The 20,200-nt window shown below is 38.0% G+C and overlaps 1 protein-coding gene across 1 annotated transcript; it reads left to right on the forward strand.

The window, feature by feature from the left end:
* The first annotated feature begins 217 nt into the window (after nt 1–217).
* FBXO9 (F-box protein 9) lies at nt 218–19,771 on the forward strand. Its single transcript, XM_048296382.1, has 13 exons — nt 218–403; nt 4,205–4,282; nt 5,280–5,438; nt 5,942–5,999; nt 8,890–8,989; nt 12,162–12,292; nt 13,498–13,612; nt 14,143–14,261; nt 14,549–14,639; nt 15,638–15,733; nt 16,444–16,537; nt 17,250–17,404; nt 18,374–19,771. The coding sequence occupies exons 1-13, from the start codon at nt 401–403 to the stop codon at nt 18,480–18,482; spliced, it is 1,308 nt and encodes a 435-aa protein (XP_048152339.1). The 5' UTR covers nt 218–400; the 3' UTR covers nt 18,483–19,771.
* The last annotated feature ends 429 nt before the right edge of the window (nt 19,772–20,200 follow it).

Here is a 20,200-nt window from a genome sequence, read left to right on the forward strand (position 1 = left end):
CCCGGCAGCCTTTGCTCCGCAACCCTTCCCGTGGTATGCCGCCGCGGACTACGCTCCCCAGCAGGCCTTGCGCCGCTCTCCCGCGGGCGGCAGAGGCGGCGCGGACCGCGGTGCGTACTGGGACAGGGAGTCTGTGCGGTCGCGCGTCGTAGCGGCCCGCGCGGGAGGCGGCGCTCTGACCTGGCGGGTTCGCCCGGGCCGTGTCCCGCCGCTCCCGCCGCCGGCCCCGCTCGCCGGGAAGATGGCTGCCGTCCGCAGGGCCCGCAGGGACTCCCGCTGCGTGGTGCGCTTCTCCGACCGAGAACTCTGCTAAGTGCCCCCCGCGGGCAGGGAGGACACACGGACCAAGCCGGGGGGCAGAGCCCCCGGGACGGGACAGCGCCGCCCGAGCGTCGGCAGCATGGTGAGCGGGCCCGGGCGGCGGGGGCTCGGCCGCCGTGCAGGGACGGCCGGGCGGGACCGGGATAAGGGGTGTGTGCGTGGGAGCGGCCCCCTGGCCGAATTGCTGACAGGCAGCCCTGCCCTGCCCGCCTGTTCGCCCCGGGGCACCCAGTGATGCTTGTGGGAAACATGCCGTGATCCCGCCCCACCGCGGCGAGACACGGCCGCCTCCCGCAGAGGATTTTGATCAGTGGGGCTGCTTGGTTGTGGAGCGATCTAGCTCTCCGTAGGAGCGCGTAACAAAATCCCTGTGTCATTACAGAGGAGCGTGCCCTTCCTTTCCCTTTCTTCCCTCGAAAATGTGGTGGCTTAAAGTCACTCAGTAATTTAAAGGGCTCCGTGGGCCAGGGACTCGAGTTATTTGAGTTGTTATTTAACATATCAGAAATACTCCTTGGTTCAGTATTGCTTTATTGACGGCGCCTCAATATGGATTCAAGTATCCATGATGAGAACTCAGTCATTCAAAGTTAAACCATTTATATCACACAGGAGCTCTTAAAATGTCTCACCACGGTTACAAAAGCTCTTATTTTTGAATACGGTGTCGCTTCTACCACATTTACAGAAAAATAGGGCGGCTTTCTCATTTTTTTATAAAACCAAGAGGAATGTTAGCTGACAGTCACTGTTTCGCTTTGCCGTGCTTGCTCCTCCCTGAGTTCTGTGTGGTTCACACGTAACACAGAGCCCTGTTCAACTGGTGACACTCATCTTTGAACTGTTTCTGATCTTGGTTTTATTTTGCTGAAACAGAGATCAGAACCGTTAAAGGACGTGATGTTACAGACAGTTTAGTAAGCAGTTAATGTACTCTGAGGAAATCAGCATGCAATTATTGATTGCAAAACAAAACTCAACTGTGCAAATAAACTAGTTCTGCATTTGGCAAATGATTTCTAAAGCTTTGCAAGCAAATCAGAATCGAATCTATTCAGCTGACTTCATTTTTTACAGGTTGCAGCCTAATTCAGATGTTTACTTTTGACATGTTGCCTTTTGGTGGCTTGACAGACTACTGCTTTTCTCAGGGAAAATAATCAAGCCAATCAGTCAGTACACACTACGATGTCTTGCTTTCAATCAGGATGAAGTCACTGTTCCATGTGACAGCTGACTTGTATCAGGAGGAAGCCCAGCAGCACAAGGATGCACAGTCTAGATTTATCCACTAAGTAGCAGTCAGAGCACAGTGTTGTGAATTTTATAAACTATAAGTACAACACAGGTATTGTCAGAGTGGGGGCAAGGAGCCAATTTTTACACTTTGCAAAGTGCTTTAGGTGTGATCTCATGAGCTGTCTGCAGGTGAAGGTCCTTGCTTCACAGTACCTGTGTTTACTCATTTGTCCTAGCAAAATCGTAGGGTGTCATCAGGTCAAATAAATACTGGAAAGGTTGTTAATAGACATCAGTTTTCCAGTTCATTTCTGTGCAGTAGCAATGTGAATTAATTGCTTTACCAGTAAATTTAGAGGTGTGGCCACTTAGGCTGCTACCACTGCCAGAAGACAGACTTTTGAGAGGTATGAGAGATTGCAGATCACACATGCGTAAAATATAGGGAAGGTAATGGCAAAAGTCAAAACATCGGTTATAAGCATTTTTATGATGGTTTTTGACAGCTTTTAGACTGTGGGCCAAGTCTTCATAGTATTTTTGGTTTGAGTTGAGAGCATATTTAGGTTTTAAAGAGCATCAAATGACATTTTGGATGCAGTTGGTCCACTACCATGTCTGACTGTGACTCAGAAATGAAGAAATAGGGCAGTTGAACAGAGAGGAGGGGATGAAAATCAAGAGTTGAACATATTAGCGAAATAAAAAGTTTTTGAATGAGGTAAACTTCATCCAGCTTCCTAACCTTCTAAGTAGTTTCAACGCTTAAATCAGTTTGTTTACAGAATTCAGGAGTTAAAGGTTTTAATGGGCGTTCCTTTATGCACAAGAAGATAGTGTGTTGATTTAGTTTAGAAATTGCTAGTTTCTGCATTTTGGAGATAAAACCAGGCTTATTCTGCCCAGACTGGAGAGCTGACTGGACATAATTCAGCTGCAAACCAGAGGCCTTGCACTACGCACAGACTTACGCCTTATTTCTGTCAGCCCAGTGCCATAGTAATGCACTTACAGACACCCATTTCAGAGCTAGCTCATTCCTAGGCTGGCTGTGCTTTGCCTACAAAATATTCCTGGATGCTAATAATGTGATAGGACTGTCTCAACTCATAGGGCATTAACTCTCTGCAATTAAATTCTGGAATCAAAGCCCATGAAATTTCCAAGTTATTTCCTCCTTGCTCAGATTTAATGGTGTTTTGTAGTGTTCTGGCTCACCTGTTTCCTCGACTGGGAAATTAAAAATGTACAGAAATTAAACATGAGAATGTAGAAATAGATGCAATATCTGTTTATCTCTAGCCAACCAACCATGTCTATCAATTGTAAATGATAAATTATCTGAGACATCAGTGAAAACACTTTTACAGATGACAAGCCAGTAAATTTGTGGTTGCTGGGGAATCTGAAGACATAAGCAAACTCCATAGAGGTGCTTGTCACCAAGACAAAGAGATTAAAGGTTGCCTTCCCATCATGCTTGCTAGTATTCTGTAGTTTGATCAGAACTTCCAGATGCTGTAAAAATGGTATAATTTTTCTGAATACAAGAATGCTTTGATTTTTGCACTTTGACTGTGCAGGAGGTAGAGATTTCTTTTTGAGAGCTTGGTAGATCTCACTGACAGAATGTTGCTTGAAGTCTCTGAGCACTGTGTACAATAGAAAGGAGTGGGAAATAAAACTCTTGTATGTAGTTGTGATAATCTTAATGTCAGGTTTGCCTTCTTGTAATCTCACTTTGCATTATCTACTTGCAGAACTACAGGTGTGAATTTCAGTGCAGAATAGCAGAAAAACTGGTTTTCTTCAGCTGCAGAAAGAACCTTAAACAAGTGTCTTAGTTGAGGTTTTGGGGTTTTTTTCCCCTTTACTGGCATCTTGCTGTTGTCATTGTAGTGACTTGTCACTGATGCTCAGAATTAGTTTTCCTTTGTTTTAGTGTAGACTGTAAATCTCAGTATATTTCACAATGAGAAATAATTTGCGTATTTTTAAGTTTTCCTCTTAAACTAGCTGGCTTAACTTCCTATGTAGAGCCATGTTAAGTTTAGTCAAAGGTCTTATTTCAGATCTTATTTGTTTAACCTGTCTCACAGCTGTACTGTAAATAAAACCAGCTGTCAAGCTCTCATGCTAGTTTTTTGTTTTATTTTCCAATACATTTTTTGTTTAGTTTCACATGTATATATAAAATATCTATTGTTATTCAAAGCATTTTGTGCTCTTGCAAATATTAAACAAATCAAAACTACTGGTTATCTTTAGAAAGAGAAGATAGTGATTAAATTTTAATTTGTGGAACAAAGCACATTATTGTTTAATACTGAAGCTTTTGCTCTATGCTTTGACGTAGATACTGAGTGTATTTAGTCAGGTGTGCCATTGTATTGAAGCATGGAAGCCTTCAAGTGATACACAACTAATCTGTGTTGGATTAACCTGTCTAAAATGCAAAACCCATCTTCATTGAGTTAATAGGGAAGTACAACTGATCTCAGTAGTTCTAAAGTTAATTTTTATCATCAAAAGGGGAGTATGCTTAATTTTTTTTTTAAATGTGTGTCCATGACAGTTGTGCTTTGTGAATATGCTGTGGGGACTTATGCAGACCCTATAATCACATTTGACTGCTCTTTACTAGGCAGAAGCTGAAGAAGATTGTCACACTGATTTGGTGAGAACTGATGACAGTGAAAGATCTGGTGAAGCAAATCTTCAGGTATGTCTCCCATGCTAGTGAGTTTTTACAAACATAGTACTGCTGTGATTTAAGCTGCATCACGTATCCTCATTTAGTCACCACACATTTGTTGATCTGACAAATACTTAATCTCTCTGCCCCTCCAAAAGTGAGATAAATTTTGCATTGTGTTTCAAGTGTCAAATTCAGTCTTCAGTTGTCTGTGTAGATGAAAAGAAAGTTTATGACAGATCTGGAATTTCTTTGAAGAACTGTAGGAATTGGACAGCTGTTTCTGTATGGATCAAATTCCAGTTTAAGTTGTTATTCTCTACTGGACCAGAAAGCTGATAAAAGCAGTGTAATAGAAAAGTCTGTTCTTTTACAAGACTAGATTTCTGTGTAGTTGCTCCTCAAAAGTTGTGATGATTGCAAGAGACGTGTAAAGTGTAATTCAAAGATGCTGAAAAAGAGGCATGGCGAGAATTGTAACTTGTCTTGTTTCACAGAGCATAGTCCATAATTTTTAAAAGAGAAAAGAGTAAGGTCTTATCTGTGTAATATATAAATGACTGCTTTGGTTGTCAGAGAGCTTACCATGCTTGTGTACAAAAAACTAGGTTTCCTAAATTTTGATTTTAAGAGCTAATTGACTTCTTGCTTATGATAATTCTGCATAAACAAGAACAAACATGATCATGTCTGGAAACAACAGTTTCCTATGGAATCTTGGGTCATAACCATAGTACTAACAACCACTTCTTGAAACACCAGTTTTTCTTCTGAGGTGAACAGTCCAGAAAAAAGCACTTTTGTTATTGAGTGAGACTGAACAAGCACTTGTGCACTTTTTTTTTTTAATTTACCATAAAACAATTGCTGACTCTCTGTGCCTAAATTCACGGAAGCCATCTAAGACATGGAAATGTAAAGCATAGTTTTGAAATTCTTTTTTGTGTTTGTACTTTATAATGTCTCTTCAGAAGATATACTGTCTGAATATGTGATACTAGGTAAAATTAATAATGTTTTTTAGGCAGAGCTCCAGATGTTCAGAGCTCAGTGGATGTTCGAGCTTGCCCCAGGTGTGAGTTCTAGTGGGTTGGAACCTCTGCCATGCAGAGCATCGTCAAGAGGACCTGGACTAAAGTCTGTTGATGCCAGGGGAAAACAGGAGATAGCAAAAGAGGAAAAGGTACAGAAAAAGATGCATAATTTTGAGGTTTTATTTGTCTGTATTACTGTTCCAGTATAACTATTCTAAAAGCTAATGCTGAATTAAATCTGGAGAAACAACAGAGGTTATTATCTTGTTGTCTCCATACTAAATGTCTTTATAATTCTACACTGATTTTTCTAGTCTTTATGTTTGCCTTGGTGTCACCTTTGTAATTGCTTTCTGAAAAACTGTAGGTAAAGGGCGAGTAGCAGGAATATAGATAGTTTGTTGACTGGAAATTTCGGTTGTCTTGTAGCACATGAGTATGTCTTATCTATTTATGGAATTATTTTGTTCATCTCTGTCATAGGGTACAGTAGGTAAGATCAAAAAATAATTCTAAGTCAAGTGATACTGCACTTATTTATATTGTAAATATCGTTATTGTATATTATCGTTATCCTTATAAATACGTTTATGTCATATTTATACGTATTTATAAGGAATTAAATAAGTGCTCTGTGTAATTTATTGTGCAGGCAAAAGAACTTTTCCTGAAGGCAGTGGAAGAAGAACAAAATGGGGCCCTTTATGAAGGTAATATGGAAGTCTACAATGAACACCTTTATTGCAGAAAAATCTAACACTCTCTAATTTATGGGAAAATCTGCATGGTGTCAGTGAACTTAAACTACAGGCTACTAGTCATTTGAGAGCTCTGTTATTCAAAAAAGAAAACAAACATGCTATAGAAGGAACCATCGTATCACAGTTCTAAGGTTGAGGTAAAGCTAAAAGTGATATCAAGGAAGGAATTTCTAGCTTTCAGGGAAAATAACAGTATCTTGAAATACTGCAATTTAATGGAGCACTAGATTGCTTCTTCATATAGAATGCTTCTTTACGTTACTTCTGTAACATGAAATTAGCATAATAATTAATCAAGGAAATGTACTGTATTTCCTGTGCTCACAGTTCTTCATTGTTCCACTGAGAATAAAACTGCTTAATCCGTGGAATGCTTTGTTGTTTGGTTGTGGGTTTTTTTGGTTGGTGCTTTTTTTTTTTTTTTTTTTTTTAAGGTGCTGTTTGGGTTTGGTGGTTTTTGTTTGTTTTTTTAATTAACACATCCAGCTAAATTAGCTTTTTCAAGAATTCCTGAAGTGAATGTTTAAGTCTGGTAGTCTTTGAGGTTTGTCATAAATGTTTAAGGTGCCTAGCTTGCTTACCTGCACTCTTGCTATCAGCACTAGTAAAAATGGAAATTCAAGTTTTCTTTCTCATATTTAGTTTTTAGAATCTAGAGAGTAAAAAGTCTGTCCTGACTTCCAAGTCCTGTAGGTCAGTAGTGGAGATATCAATTTTCTATTTCTTACATGCGAGAAAGAAAGCGAAGCAGAACGTATGTGCCATCCTGCTCATCCACCAGAGGGTTTGACCACTGTGTTTAAAGTGCAGCTGCAAAATAAGTTAAGATATAAAAATCTGAGAGAACTCTGGAAGCTCCTGAACTCAGCCACCTGCTGAATACAAAACTTCTACTCCACCATGGGAATTTTCCTTCCTTTTCAGGATTTCTGGTTGTTATTTCATATTTCATATTAACTGAGAGAAATATGAGTCCCCTGTAGTTAATAAAATTAGTTGTCTCAGTTTCTAATTTGTTACATGTTTTTACAGGGCAAAACTACTTTAGGCTAAGATATGGTGGGTGTTTGGTATAGGATTAAATGCACAATAAAAAGTATGTCAGAACTAAAAATCTGGTAACATATTTAGGAAATCATGTAGTAGATTGTGAAGGTTCTTTCTGAGTAAATTAAAAAAAAAAAAAGGTGAGGAAAGCAGTCTATTTAACCATTGTGTATATAAAATGAAAGCTGTTGCTTCATCTGCTTCAGTGCACTCCGTGTATGTTAAACATAGCAGCAGAGAAATAGTAATATCTAACAGAGTTCCATTCACAAAAGTGTTTCAGACGTCTGGATTGCATGAATATGAATTCATCTTTCTCAATTGAATTTGATTTGAGACTTAGAGAACTAAACTGTACTGTTTCTGCACATAGATCTATGTGAGACCTTAGAGGCACGGTCCTATGCCAGACACAGATACAGTACTGAGCGCATGTTGGGACATCTGTTTTCAGACCAGGCTTTTATTTGCTGACCTGGCCCAGGTCACCAGAATCCAAACCTGCTTCTGAAATCTGCTGATACCTGATGTTTGTGAGACAGTTATGTGCTGCAGCTTGTTCTTGCTTAAGTACAGTAGAGGCCTTGTCTGCAATATTAAGTGCTAACGTTGAGACTGATCTGTGTCTGCTGGTATTTCTCATCCTCAGCAGCCAGTGATACTATTTATCAGTCACTGGCCCTGACATGAACTCAAGGAAATAGGAACACTTACTAGCCTCAAACTCTGGTTTCTCAGACTCACTAGACAAATTCTGAGCTCCACACTTATTGATGATTTATTTGAGTTTGGGTTTTAAGAGTCCAAGCTTGAAGAAGAATTGCCGTCTGATCTTGGTGTCATGATGCGGGAATACAAAGAAACATATGCATGCATACATGATTTTAATACTGGTATTAAAATAGATTTAGTGTACATACAATCAATTCATTTAAATTAAGAAGGATTCACAGAGCTGACTCAGAAGAAAGATATTCTGCAGCTTAAATAACAGTTTGTTGCCACAGTGATGTTCCTGAACCCCTTTCTCTACTCAGTGTTTGTAGGATCTTTGTAGTGCAAGAGGCAGAAGTATTTTCTCTGTGTGTGAGAAAAGCGTGCAAAACCCAATCTGTCAGGTTTTCCTTCACATCCCATAGTTTTGTGACAAGGCTGCTTTCCTCACCTTCAGTGTGTTGAGTGGCTTGCTTCTGTGCCTTCTTTAGATCCCAGGGGTTTCCATAGAGAAATTGATATGTTGCATCTATTGTTGAAATTTTAAAGTTGCAACAATATTTTATTCATCATTCTCACCTTTGTAGTGTTGTATATATCTGAATGCCTGTCTGTGCTATACCAGGGACTTAAGCTACCTGCATAATTTTTCTCTTTCATTTAACTTATAGCTAGTTATGGATCTTCTGTCTAAAATCTTTACAGCTTGTTGAGAAATCCGTGGAAGTGCTGGGTAACAAGCAACATCAGGACTTGTAATGTTTTAATGTAAAATCTTCTAGTCCATAATTGAATTTGTGGTAAATAACATAAATCTGTAAAAGCTGAAACACATCTGAGATAACTCTTTATTCTGAAAAAGTGTATGAGGTTTTAGTTTTGAAAATAGGTACTTAATGTTCCTCTCTTCTGTATTGAATTTAAACCTAACAGTTTAGACTAAATAAGCTTTCTTAGGCAAAGGCATTTTCCACCTTTTTAGTGCTTTTAGCTGAAACCATGTCTCTGAAAATAGTCTTTGCTTTGATAAGCTAGTATGGGTATCAGATATGTTTGAACATCAAACCTTTATTTTCAGCCATCAAGTTTTATCGTCTAGCCATGCAGCTTGTACCTGACATAGAGTTTAAGATCACCTATACACGGTCCCCAGATGGCGATGGAGTTGGAAAGAGGTGGTAAGTATGAAATTTTACTGATTAAGTAGGATTAGTAGCATAGGAGTACCGAAACATGGCATTTTGTTTCTGAAGGATATCAATACTCTGTAACATGCAGTTTTAAGTCTCTTAGTATGTGGAAAACTTACCTAATCTCAGTTAGTAGACTGCTTCACAGAACATTTACAGATGTATTAGTCCAAGGAGGACTTGACTTTAGTTTTTGAAGATGATAACAGGCTTGTTTGGAGGTAGCTGATTTCAGGGGGAAGGATTACAAATAGTTACGTTGTTACTTAATTAAGAAAAAAAAAGCATCAGTCACTTCGTTTTGTTTTTTGGTCATCTACAAAGTTGTAGATGGCAAAAAGAGTAATTAGTCAAAGCTTCATAGTACAAAATAAGCATCTTACTTAAACGATGGAATAATCTGTTCTTGTGCTAACACAGCCAAATGAGAGCATTTTCAGTAGAGCAATACATTTAGAAGCTCAAAGATTGCAATCTGAGTAGTCTAGTCTGTCATCATTACAGGCATCAGAATACCCCTAGCCTTAGTACAGCAGATGTGTGTGTAGTGGCTTATGGTTGGTGTAACATGAGCCCCAGACATCTGTTTAAGGAGGGCCAAAACTTCTGTTACAGCCCTTGCAGCCAAACGTAGACAAGCTTATGAAACAGCTTCCCAATTACTTGCTTACTCATAGCAGCCATTGGTGCTGCTGATAGCTGCATCAAGAAATCAAGAGTTTTAAAATGGAGACTGAAAGAGGAAAGCACAATCATGTCCCTGTGGTATTACTAGCTCAGTCTTGTTGCCCCAGAACAGTACAGCTCCAATGCAGCAGTTGACTTAATATAAAACAGTGCAAGATGAGCTAAGTGCTTTACTTACATCCATTATTTTAATTTCTGAATGTGTTGCTGGCATGAAATCTTTGCTGTGCATTTGTGCACTAGGAAAACTACTGGATCATGCACTATGGTCATGTAAAAATCTTGGTTTTCATAGGATTATTTTCTTTCTTTATCATCACTTTCTCTACTCCATTAAGACTCTCTGACATGAAGTTCGGTGGAAGTGGTCCTTCTGGAGGGTAGGAAGGCACTGCAGAGAGATCTGGACGTGCTGGATCAATGGGCCAAGGCCAACTGTGTGAGCTTCAACAAGGCCAAGTGCTGGGTCCTGCACTTGGGTCACAGCAACCCCACACAGAGCTACAGGCTGGGGGCAGAGTGGTTGGAAATCTGCATGTTGGAAAATGACCCTGGGATCCTGGTTGATAGTTGTCTGAACATGAGCCAGTGTGTGCCCAGGTGGCCAAGAAGGCCTATGTCATCCTGGCCTGTATCTGCAGTAGTGTGGCCAGCAGGACCAGGGCAGTGATTGTCCCTCTGTACTCAGCACTGGTGAGGCCACACCTCGAGTGTTGTGTCCAGGTCTGGGCCCCTCACTACAAGAAAGATATTGAGGGGCTGGAGTGGGTCCAGGGAAGAGCAATGGGGCTGGTGAAGGGTCTGGAGCACAGATCTTACAAGGAGCAGCTGAGGGAGCTGGGGGTGTTAAGCCTGGAGAAAAGGAGGCTCAGGGGAGATCTTGCTGTTCTCTACAACTACCTGAAAGGAGGTTGTATTGAGGTAGGGGTTGCTGTCTTCTCCCAAATGACAAGCACAGGACAAGAAGAAATGACCTCAGGGTGTGCTTTAGGGTGGATATTAGGACAAATGTCTTCGAAGAAAGGGTTGTCAAGCACTTTGAACAGGCTGCCCAGAGAAGAGGTTGAGTCACCGTGCCTGGAGGTATTTAAAAGATGTTGTACATGTGGCACTTAGGGACATGGTTAGTGGTGGACTTGGCAGTGCTGGGTTAATGGTTGGGCTTGATGATCTTAGAGGTCTTTTCCAACCTAAATGATTCTACAAATCTGTGGATTTTTATTTAGTTTTCTAAGTGTTGCTGTACTGTTCCCGGCACTATGTGGCAGTGATGGAAAAACAACCAGTAGTCTCAATTGGTTAAAAGCAGTATTTGTAGAGATATATTGTTTTGAGAGATTTTAGTTGTGGTGTTTGTGCTTTCTGAATTACTGTTGAAGGTTTTTCATACAGTCTTAATGAGAAAAAACAAATTACACAATCAAATTTGAAAAAACAGTTTACAATGTGGCCTGTAGATACTGAGACCAACCATCGTACTCATCAAAATAGAGGAAGATATGTTCAGTGCAACATTTTACTGTAGTATTAGTTATGGCAGGCCCAAACATAATCGTCTTCTCTATGATACTTCAAAACCCATTGGTAGGTCTACTAGTTGCTTGCTTATATTCTCAGCTCATTCTATTAGCTTGTTTAAAGTAGAATTGAATAGTATTAAAAAGTGACTGGAAGATTTCTTAATTGGCTTGTATACCAAGTCAGGGGAAAAAAGGTGTTTTGTGGTGCGCTTAAGGGGTTTTATGTAGTTTCTGGTTATTTGGGGCAAGCAAGCAGGCAGCTATTAAAAGATCTTATTATGACATACAACTTAAATTTAGACATATTTTTTCAGTGTGGTAATGTTCTTTTATCACTTAGTAATCCTTCAAGTTTACTGATGAGTAGCAAGCTTATTGTTTTCATTCTTCTATCTTGTTCTGGCTCCTGAAATTTATTATTTCTGCCTATTTACAGAATATGTACAAAAATAGTTTTCCTTCATTGTTGTTGAATAAACCCACCAAGGATCACTCTTTAGTGAATAACACAAGAGTGAAAAATAATCCTTAATTGTTTCCAATATCTTACATTATATGAGAAGGATTACAAAATACAACTTTTCATTAACGGCACTTTATTTCCTGCATATGCCATATTTTAGACAAAGTGCAAGATGAGATTTTTCTTTTCATAGGGTCAAGAAATTCTTCAGTGACTTCACTAAAAAACTCTCAAATACAAAAAAAAAACTGGGATGGGAATTTAATGAAAAAAACCCAGTTGTTACTGTCAGAGGCATTCCAGCAACATCTAAATGAACTTGATCATATTTCAGTAGTTGCTTTATTGTATGATGAAATGAGATTGCTTTAAAAACACACAGGAAACAACTCTATTGAATGAGAGTAAGGCAGTGGATTGATGCCAAGATGAGGACATCTGTTGGTATGTTCTGTCCAATATTACAGTGTTGGCATTGCCCCTTTTCTAGTGTTGAGGATAACAAAGAGGATGACAAAATGGCAGATCTCCTGACGGATTTCCAACAGCAGTTAACTCTTCAGGAATCTTCAGTCAAACTTTGTCAGCCTGAAGTTGATGTCAGCCAGACCCATATCTCAGGTATGAGTTATGATACACTGTAAGAGTTGAGAGGCAGAATTTATATAGACGTTTCACTTGATGAAAACATTTGTCTCCTTATTTCAAAAGCCACCTTTGAAGAAGTGCATACATGATCTCTTTATTTACTGGTATAGTTAGATACAAAGGACAAAAAATGATCAACTAGGTAAACAAATCTTGTTCTCATACAAGAGCTTGTCTTTATCACACAAGCTATTTCCGTGTAGTATTTCTGAGTAGAATTTTCAGGATCAGAGGCATACTTAAAAGTAGCAACTTCTAGGAATGACTTGCTGAAGTAAGTGTATTCCAGTTTTCCTTCCAGTTCTTTTGTTTTGGTTGCAAATACGTATTACAGTTTTTAACTGTGAGTAAGAGACAATTGTTCTGTGAATGGTATGCATCTTCACATGTCTTGATTTTATCTGATTCTGTATGAGATTTTTGCAACAAGTGTGTTTTCAGGTTTAGAAAGACTATATAACAAAGCTAGAAAGTCTTTTGAAGGTTAATGACTTCCAGTGCTTCAGTTCTGGGACAGTTATCCCGAGACTTCCTTATGAGATCTAAATTGTAGAGAGTGTATATGAGCTATGACCTTTCTTAAAAACAGATACTTTTGTTCTGCATCCTAAATTATCAGTTGCATTTTGAAATCTTGGCCTGATCTCCTTTTTTCTGGTCAAGGAAAGAAAATGAAGTAAGTGAAGCAAATCAAAACATAAAGAAAATAGGGTTTAAAAAATTATTTTATTTTAATAACTGGTGCATTGTACACTTGGGAAAATGTATTTTCTTTTTTTGCCAATAAAGACAAGATGTTGCAGACAGTACTCTAAAATGATCTCAGGAGATGTGTCCTTTGAGAAGCAATGTTGGTCTCTAGATTTATATTCTGCTTTCCAGCCAGTCCTGTGTTAGAGTATCTTTTTTACCGACTTTCTTATAGCAGAATGAAAACTTTCAAAAAATCACAATGTCTGCTTCAGAAGTTAGTAGGCTGAAAAGGATTCTTTATGGATATCACATCTAATCTATAGTGACCTTTTAAGTTAAAGATAATTTTTTTTTTGTTCTCTGGCATTGGGCTACAGTGTGAAAAGTAGGATTTTTTAATGGATAGTCAAAAGCCGAACATGGAATTATAAATAACCTGTTGATTTACGGGTTGCATCTAACAAGGATTTCTTTTCTCTTTTAAGCATTACCTATGGAAGTACTAATGTACATTTTCCGATGGGTGGTTTCAAGTGACTTGGATCTAAGATCATTGGAGCAATTATCCCTTGTTTGTCGAGGATTTTACATTTGTGCCAGGTATTGTAGATAATTTATCCAGAGTGAAGCTTCTCTTTGCACTGAGTATGTCCTGCTTTTCCTTCCCATGGACATTTTCATGTTAAGCTCCTCACAGTGCTAATCAGTTTTTGAATAGACTATTAAATTGTATGTGAGATAGATGACTTTACTGTAATAAAAAATCTAGCAGAAACTATTACTTGCTCTTCCCTGTTTGCAAATTAGTTTCAGGTCTCCAAAATAGGGTCTGTTATGTTGTCATGCTCATACAGCCACATAGAGAAGTGCCAGTGTGCTGCAGTGTTGTGGTTCTGTACTAGGATGAAAATGACACTCTGTTCTTAAATTTCACTGGAAGAGGAAAAAGCTTTCAAACACTCCAGGATTAAGTAAATTAGTCAAAGGTTTTAAATTATGAGCTATTTCTGTTTGAGAAAGGTTCTTTTAGTTGCATCCAAACTAAGTAAGGGAGTGTTACTTTGATATATAAAAGCTAAACAGGGTTTGTAGGGAAGTTATGGGGTTTACTTTTCTCTCATTTTCACTAGAGATCCTGAAATCTGGCATCAAGTCTGTTTGAAAATATGGGGCAGGAGCTGCAATAAACTTGTTCCATATGCGTCTTGGAGGGACATGTTTTTGGAAAGGCCTCGCGTTCGATTTGATGGTAAGCAGTACTTCTGGAAATAGTTGTAACTATGTATGTAGCCATGACAGAAACAGTCAGGTGGGTTTGATGTTTATGACGTTGTTGTTGTTAGACCTAATCTGAATTTGTCCATGCATTTGAATTTGTAGAATATCTGCAAAGGGAAGGGAAAGGTGCAAGGGATGAAAATAAAAACTTCCATGTATTTAAGTAACAAAAGCTTATCAAAAGTTTTAGATTATTGGTTTTTCATCATAAATATTTTATGTTCTTAATTTTTGTTCATATATCTTCCTTTTCTGTAGGTGTATATGTCAGCAAGACAAAATACATACGTCAAGGAGAACAGTCTCTTGATGGTTTCTATAGAGCATGGCACCAAGTGGAATATTACAGGTAGAGCTGTAGTACAATGAGTGAGTGAAATGTTTCTCTCTCTTTAGTTCTTTAAATCCACCTCTGGCTATCACAGACAATAATCATTCTGTAAAACTGAATGGGGCTGCTACAGTGTGTAAAGCAACGTGTATTTTTTGAGAATAGGTTTTAGAAATAGGATTTATTATGATAATTAGAAATGAGCTTAGAAACATGTTTCATCCTCACTTAAACCATGTAATGTGGCTAAAGCTTGAACACGTATAACAGTTAATACTCATCTGCAGATTTCTTTCCCTAAACAACTTTTGCTTTACATTTCTGATAGAACACATGACAGAATTCAGCAAAGAAAATACATGTGATTGTTCAAGATTAGTCGTTTAGCTTATGTGTAATCTGTTGTAAAACTCAAGAGGCTGGGCTTTCTCAACTTGATGTAAATGCCTTGCCATTTGTTTCCTCAGCCTGTTTTTCTGCTGTTGTTCGTCTTGCCGTTGCCAGCATTTATTGTTTCATTCTGCTGTCCCTTCTGAGGCTGGAAGCTGTTCATAGAAACCATTGAACCTGATGGCTATTGCTGTAGTCTCAAACATCTGCACAGTATTTCAGTCCTGTAAAAATCAGTTGGATTCCAGAACCTGAAAAAGTCCATATGACGTTGCTAATTCTGTACTGATACTGTAACAGATTTTGTTGCATTGGTCTCAGTGGATGCTAGGAATGGAGAAACTTGAGGTCAGTTTTGATCCCAGGGTAGGCACCTTGCTTTGGTAGAGGTGACAAAACTTTGTAACTCTTCATAACTTCCTCTTTCAATATTCATCACTCTCTTTTGATTTCTGATCTCTTTTTTTTCTGTTATGTATGAAGAAATGTGTTTTCAAATGCTATTACTAATTAAGTCCTAAATCCTTCTGGGTGACATCCTGTGATTTTAGAAGCAAACAAACAGAAAAAAAGACAGGAAAAGGATGTATTTTCTAGGTTTGCATTGTGTAATTATGTTTTTGCAGGTATTTGAGATTCTTTCCAGATGGTCAAGTTATGATGCTAACAACTCCTGAAGATCCTCAATCTATAGTTCCCCGCTTGCGGACGAAAAACACAAGGTTATTGAAATAAAGAATTTGGCTCTACTGTTTTCATTTTGCTTTTACCTAGCAATTTCTATTTACTTTTGTCTCAGATTCTATATCCTGGCTTAGGAAAACAATGTTATTTATATTGTGTTATAGATGTTTATAATTCTCTCCTAAGAACTACAAAAAATTTTGATGTTTATGCAAAGATATCTTTCCTTTTAGGGTCCTGATATTGTAATTAGATTTAATTTGTGGGTTATGTGATTTGAAATTTTTAAGGCACGTAGATAGAACAGTCCTTTTAAAGATACTATTTGGTTACTGACTGCCTTCTCATACTTCCTTAACTGAAGGAAAATAAAGATTTCATTGGGTTATGTCGAAATTATTACTTCTTGATGTTTGCACATAAAAACATAGAAAACAATTTGCAACTTCAAAACAGGTTTGAGCTGTTCACCAGAAATCTGTAAATATTAAGCAGTAAGCTAGGTAGAACCAATTAACCTACCTTTACTGTCCTGTTTGGGAAAATTAGAAGCAACTTCCCAAAATGTTTTCATCATTTAATATCATTGATGAGCCTTTACTGAATGGAAATAAGAAATAGTTTATATAATTATGCTATGTAGTCAGTCTTTGTTTCATTGCTGATATTTGTCTTACAAGAACATCATGCTTTTGAGACACGGAATATTTTTATGTCCTTGACAGTATCCTTCTTTTTAACCATGCAGAACAGATGCAATCTTGCTTGGCCATTATCGCCTTTCCCAGGAAAAAGACAATCAAACCAAAGTATTTGCTGTAATAATGAAGAAGAAGGAAGAGGTAGGTAGAAAAATAGAATAGAGGAGAAATGGATTAAGGAGGGTGCTCCTAACAAGATTTTACTCAGACTGAATGTTTTAAGGGACCCAAAGATTTGCATTACACCAAAGGATTAAAAAATTAATTTAATTTTTAAAATTGTTTAAAAATAAAATATAAATAAATAACCTCAGTGATGTCTCTTACATTTGTCCCCAGATCTGTAATAAATTTTCAAGGCAAATAAATATCTGGTTCACATTTAAACAGTTGTTCTCCCCCTTAGGCTTTATTTCCAGGTGTGGTGCTATTAGGTGTCACCATTGTTAACACAAAAGAAGGATGAGTAGGTCCTTTTCTAAGATCAGATTTGACTGTGTGCAGTTATGTTTAGTAAAACTAAATAAGCAGTATTTGTTAATTGAACTATGAATGATTTGATTAACTTACTTACACATTCTTCTGATTACCAAAGTGCTAGTCAAGAGAAACCTGTGAAGAGTAAGAAGTGTTACAGTGAGTATGCACAGTTGGGTGGTGTCCTCCATGCTTATTTTGCTTTCTCTGAAAACTTCTTCCATCATTAACATACACATTTATGTATTTTGAAGGAACAGTAGTACTTGTTTTTAAGTATCAAGAGTTTTACCAGTCTGGTCTCACAATTACTCAGGATAAATAGTTGCACAATGTGTTCTTTGTAGGTCATGAAACTTCTTATTTCTCTGTACAGAAACCAGTTGATTACCACAAATACAGGTATTTCCGCCGAGTTCCTGCTCAAGAAACAGATCACAGTTTCCATGTAGGACTACAGTTGTGCTCCAGTGGGCGCCAGAGGTTCAACAAACTTGTGTGGATACATCATTCTTGTCACATCACTTGCAGGTAAGTGAATGGAGAACAGGAGCTAAGAAGGATACTAAACTGTAGAATTAAAAGTGATGTTAATTTGTCCAGTACTAAGCACAAAAAATGTAAAGAGTCTGAGACTTAGGTGGCTTTAACAAAATATCCTAATTTGAACTTTTACGTAAAGAAATCCCAAGATTTTAGTAACCTGTTCTAATGATAATAGGAGGTTTCCTAAGTAGTATAAATGCAGTATTTCAGCTTTTTAAAGGATTTATTCAGAGTGTTTGATTTTGGAACTGAATCAGGGTTGAATGACTTAATGTGGTGTTAGTGAGGGAAAGTGTATATTCATTAAGATATATAATTCAGCAGTGCAGAAATATGGGCATATGGCCAGCTGTTCTGATCACTAACCAGGCAGGAGCCATGACCACTGTTCTTGCACCTGACACTCCAAATTATTGGCAAGTTGGCTTTCCAAATGTTTGATGTTGGCAGTTAGGGTAGATTTAGGCCTTGTCTTCCAGTGTTCTTAATCTTTATATTCAGTGTTTTTACAGGAACATAGCTCAGCTGTTGAGCTGTGAGAATATACAGGAAATATAAAATACAGGAAATAAACTACTGATGGTTGGGAGTATAGGTAACTTCCATAAACAGAAAAATCAGTTTTGTAAAAGCTAATGTTGTCATACCTAATTTATGAGGAAGTGTGCATATTGCAGACATTCTTTTCATTCATGAAGTTTCTGTACTACTCACGTCTTAGAGTTCATAATAAGAGTGGAAAGGGAAAGTGGTTTCTTAGATATGAAAGTAGAAATGAATTCTGTATAGTGTGATTCAGCCAGTACTCAAATGCTTTCAGAACAAGGCATTACAAAAGACACTTTATTCCAACTGTAGTTTGATGCACACACTGTACCATGGAACGTGATTGCATTACTGAGGGACTCAAACAGCAACTTATGTCTGATTTAACTTTTACAATGCTCTTTGCAGATCGACTGGTGAGACAGCTGTTACTACTTTTGACATTGACAAAATGTACACCCCTTTGTTCTTTGCACGAGTGAAGAGTTTTACTGCATATTCAGAAAAGCCACTCTAAGAAACTCCTTCTCCTCTCACAACTTTTGCATGAGTAAAAGGTTGTAGCTAATAAGCACTTAAGTTATAAATGTGTATATATTTGGAGCATTTTAAAATTCCGGGAATTTTTTTGAAGGCGGTATGTTCTATTTGATTGTGAATGGCTGGGATTTTGTTTTGAGATCAAGCTTATGAGTGTTAAACACCTTTTATTTGTGATAAGAATTTGATAACAAAGTTTTGTTTTGTTGTGTTGGGGTTTTTTAAAAACTATTTTTAAATTAGTCTGGTTAAAATGTGAATCTTCATCTGCCTAGACACTGATTTGTTCAAAAGGAATCAATAGGAAAATCTCATTGTCCATGGGACAGTGTGTATGGTCTCTGGTGAAGACTTGAAATATGAAAGGGAGAAAGTTGTCATCTGTTAAACTGTGTGACTTCAAAGAACTTCAAATAAATGTTTTCTTTAAATTAAACTTAATTTTGTTTGCCTTTAAGATATGGCATTTTGTCAACATCAACCTTAAGGAAAAACAATCAAGGGCAAGCAAGCACGAAGTTTAAAGTTTGACTGCAGAGGTACATCCCCACCAATGCAGTGGTGTCAGTTGCTCCTCAATGTAATTTGATCTTGGTAGAAGTTCAGTGGAGCCTGCCTGCCTTCTCCATGGGATGTGCGTGGAAGGGAGAGGGATATGGGCAATGAGTTGTTCCCGTGTACTGTAGGATGAGTTTGCAGGTCCGTGTCCCTGCTTGGAGAGTGTCACAGTGCAGGGGTGAAATGCTGGTGTGTACTGCTCGTGCACTGGCCTGGTGTGAATGCACAGGTAAGCAGGGCTCACTTGGACACTATTGTAACGTGCTACAACCCGTCATCTAACCTTGCCACACATGCTGTAAACCCTTTGAGCATTTGTTTTACTAAGTTAAATTTGGAGGCTGCTGTAGATGTTCAGGTGCTGTGTACTGCTAATCATGAAGTGTACCTTGAGGTGTGATGCAGGTACTGTACGCTGCTTCTCCTGCATATATCGCTTGGGGGTGTAGTGCAGACATTGTAATGCTGCTTATTATGTGTGTATCTTGGATCCTGGAAGAACTGAAGCTTTTTAGTGTAGTTTTTTTTAAGCCATTTTGCATAATTTACCTTTGATCATCTTGTTTCAAAATACTGATCTGGACTGGAGGACTAAAATGTGAAAGCTGTGGAAAGAACTATACTTGTTCTATAATTTATAAACTGTATCATTGCAAGGAGCTACATGATTAAAAAATACATCAATAAATCATGATTTTGAACGTGCAATCCTTGCAATTTTTTATTTTCCCAAGAAATCCATATTTTCATAGAGTTAATGGTATTAGTTATGAGCTACCGTGCATAAACTACATGCCAGACAAGATTGACAGGTAGAATTAACCTCTTAACGACTTTTTATTACACTCCTTACAGGTTAGCTGAGAAAAGTAGAGCAGTTTTCAGGTACATGATTTCTCAATAAGGATGTGTACATCTGAAAGTTCATGTTTCTAGCTATTGTAATAAGGCTCTGCCTACAAGACTTTGGTCTGCATCCTTAGACTGCAGTTGCACTATCACTTCATACAACAGAATGTTTAATAAGGAGTCTATTGTGTGTGCTCATTGCTCAAAGGAAAAGCAACTGCTTAGAACATCAGCTTCATGTTTTGAAATATTGCAAAGTTTGTAAACAGGAAAATCTGTTAATTAGCA

This window comes from Corvus hawaiiensis, chromosome 3 (assembly GCF_020740725.1).
Source record: "Corvus hawaiiensis isolate bCorHaw1 chromosome 3, bCorHaw1.pri.cur, whole genome shotgun sequence".
Lineage (NCBI taxonomy): Eukaryota > Metazoa > Chordata > Aves > Passeriformes > Corvidae > Corvus > Corvus hawaiiensis.